Source organism: Sinocyclocheilus grahami, unplaced genomic scaffold (genome assembly GCF_001515645.1).
Source record: "Sinocyclocheilus grahami isolate Dianchi unplaced genomic scaffold, SAMN03320097.WGS_v1.1 scaffold18587.1, whole genome shotgun sequence".
NCBI classification, from domain to species: domain Eukaryota; kingdom Metazoa; phylum Chordata; class Actinopteri; order Cypriniformes; family Cyprinidae; genus Sinocyclocheilus; species Sinocyclocheilus grahami.
In genome coordinates, this window is record NW_015517186.1 from 1 (window position 1) to 889 (window position 889).

General features: G+C 39.8%; 1 protein-coding gene across 1 annotated transcript; it reads right to left on the reverse strand.

Annotated features, from left to right (window-relative positions):
- Positions 1-304: 304 nt before the first annotated feature.
- Positions 305-875, reverse strand: LOC107579614 (galactosylgalactosylxylosylprotein 3-beta-glucuronosyltransferase 3-like). Its single transcript, XM_016265421.1, has 2 exons — positions 592-875; positions 305-504 (listed from the first exon to the last, which is right to left on the reverse strand). The coding sequence occupies exons 1-2, from the start codon at positions 677-679 to the stop codon at positions 305-307; spliced, it is 288 nt and encodes a 95-aa protein (XP_016120907.1). The 5' UTR covers positions 680-875.
- Positions 876-889: the final 14 nt, after the last annotated feature.

An 889-nucleotide genomic window follows, 5' to 3' on the forward strand; every position in this document is an offset into this window, starting at 1 on the left:
AAGAGAAAGGAAAAAATGAAATCGCATCATATGACCCCTTTAACGGATTCAGTAACTGATTTGTGTGTGGTCAAATCGTTTAGACCTGTTTTGCGAACTAAATAATTGAAAACATTCAACTATGAATGTTTAATAAAACAAGCCATGTTACAGTATGTGTTAACTGTGTCATGAAATTGCAATATTTAAGACGTCTCTGGTGCAGCTTTTCAGATCCTAAAAGTACCTAAATTATTAACACTATTCAACTGCTGCCTCGCAAGCATTTATATTCTCTTCAGCAAAACATTCGAAATAAATGACATTACTGCACTACTGTAATCTTGCAAAAGCTGTCTACATACCTTGCATATGTGGGCGTTATCACATAAATTTTGGGCACATCAGTCTTCTTAGACAGCTCTGATGTTTTGATGTGTTCCTGCAGCTTCTGCAGCTCTCCTCTCAGCTGAGAGATCTGCTGATCTTTAGACATGGCATGACCTCTGCAGTCACAGCGCTGACCTGCACAGAACAATCAGTGTCGTGCTCAAAAATTAATGGTTCAAGGTTGAATGAACAAGGTAATGCTGATAGTGATTCCAGTCTTACCCAACTGCATCAGCGCATAGATGAGTCCTAGTAGTGACACCATGAAGTACAGGACAAACACAGTCTTCAGCTTCAGTCTCATTCTCATGGTGACCTGCTGCTGATGCTGAAATCAACACTGATGGAGGACGAGGAAACCGCGGATCATGGACACAACCCAAGTGAATGCATCATGACAACAGCTTGGTTTGGAAAAATAAGAGATGATTTTGCAGATTCCCAAGTACAGCCAGAGCATCCAGTGGCAATTAGATCAGATATCTTGATTTTAATTGGTTCAGTTGCAGTATATATATAT

Bases quoted from the DNA above. Each gene is read 5' to 3' on its own strand.
- LOC107579614 (XM_016265421.1), bottom strand. From the start codon at position 679: ATGAGAATGAGACTGAAGCTGAAGACTGTGTTTGTCCTGTACTTCATG. The intron at 505-591 runs GTAAGACTGGAA...TGTTCTGTGCAG, and splicing joins CTATGCGCTGATGCAGTTGG to GTCAGCGCTGTGACTGCAGA.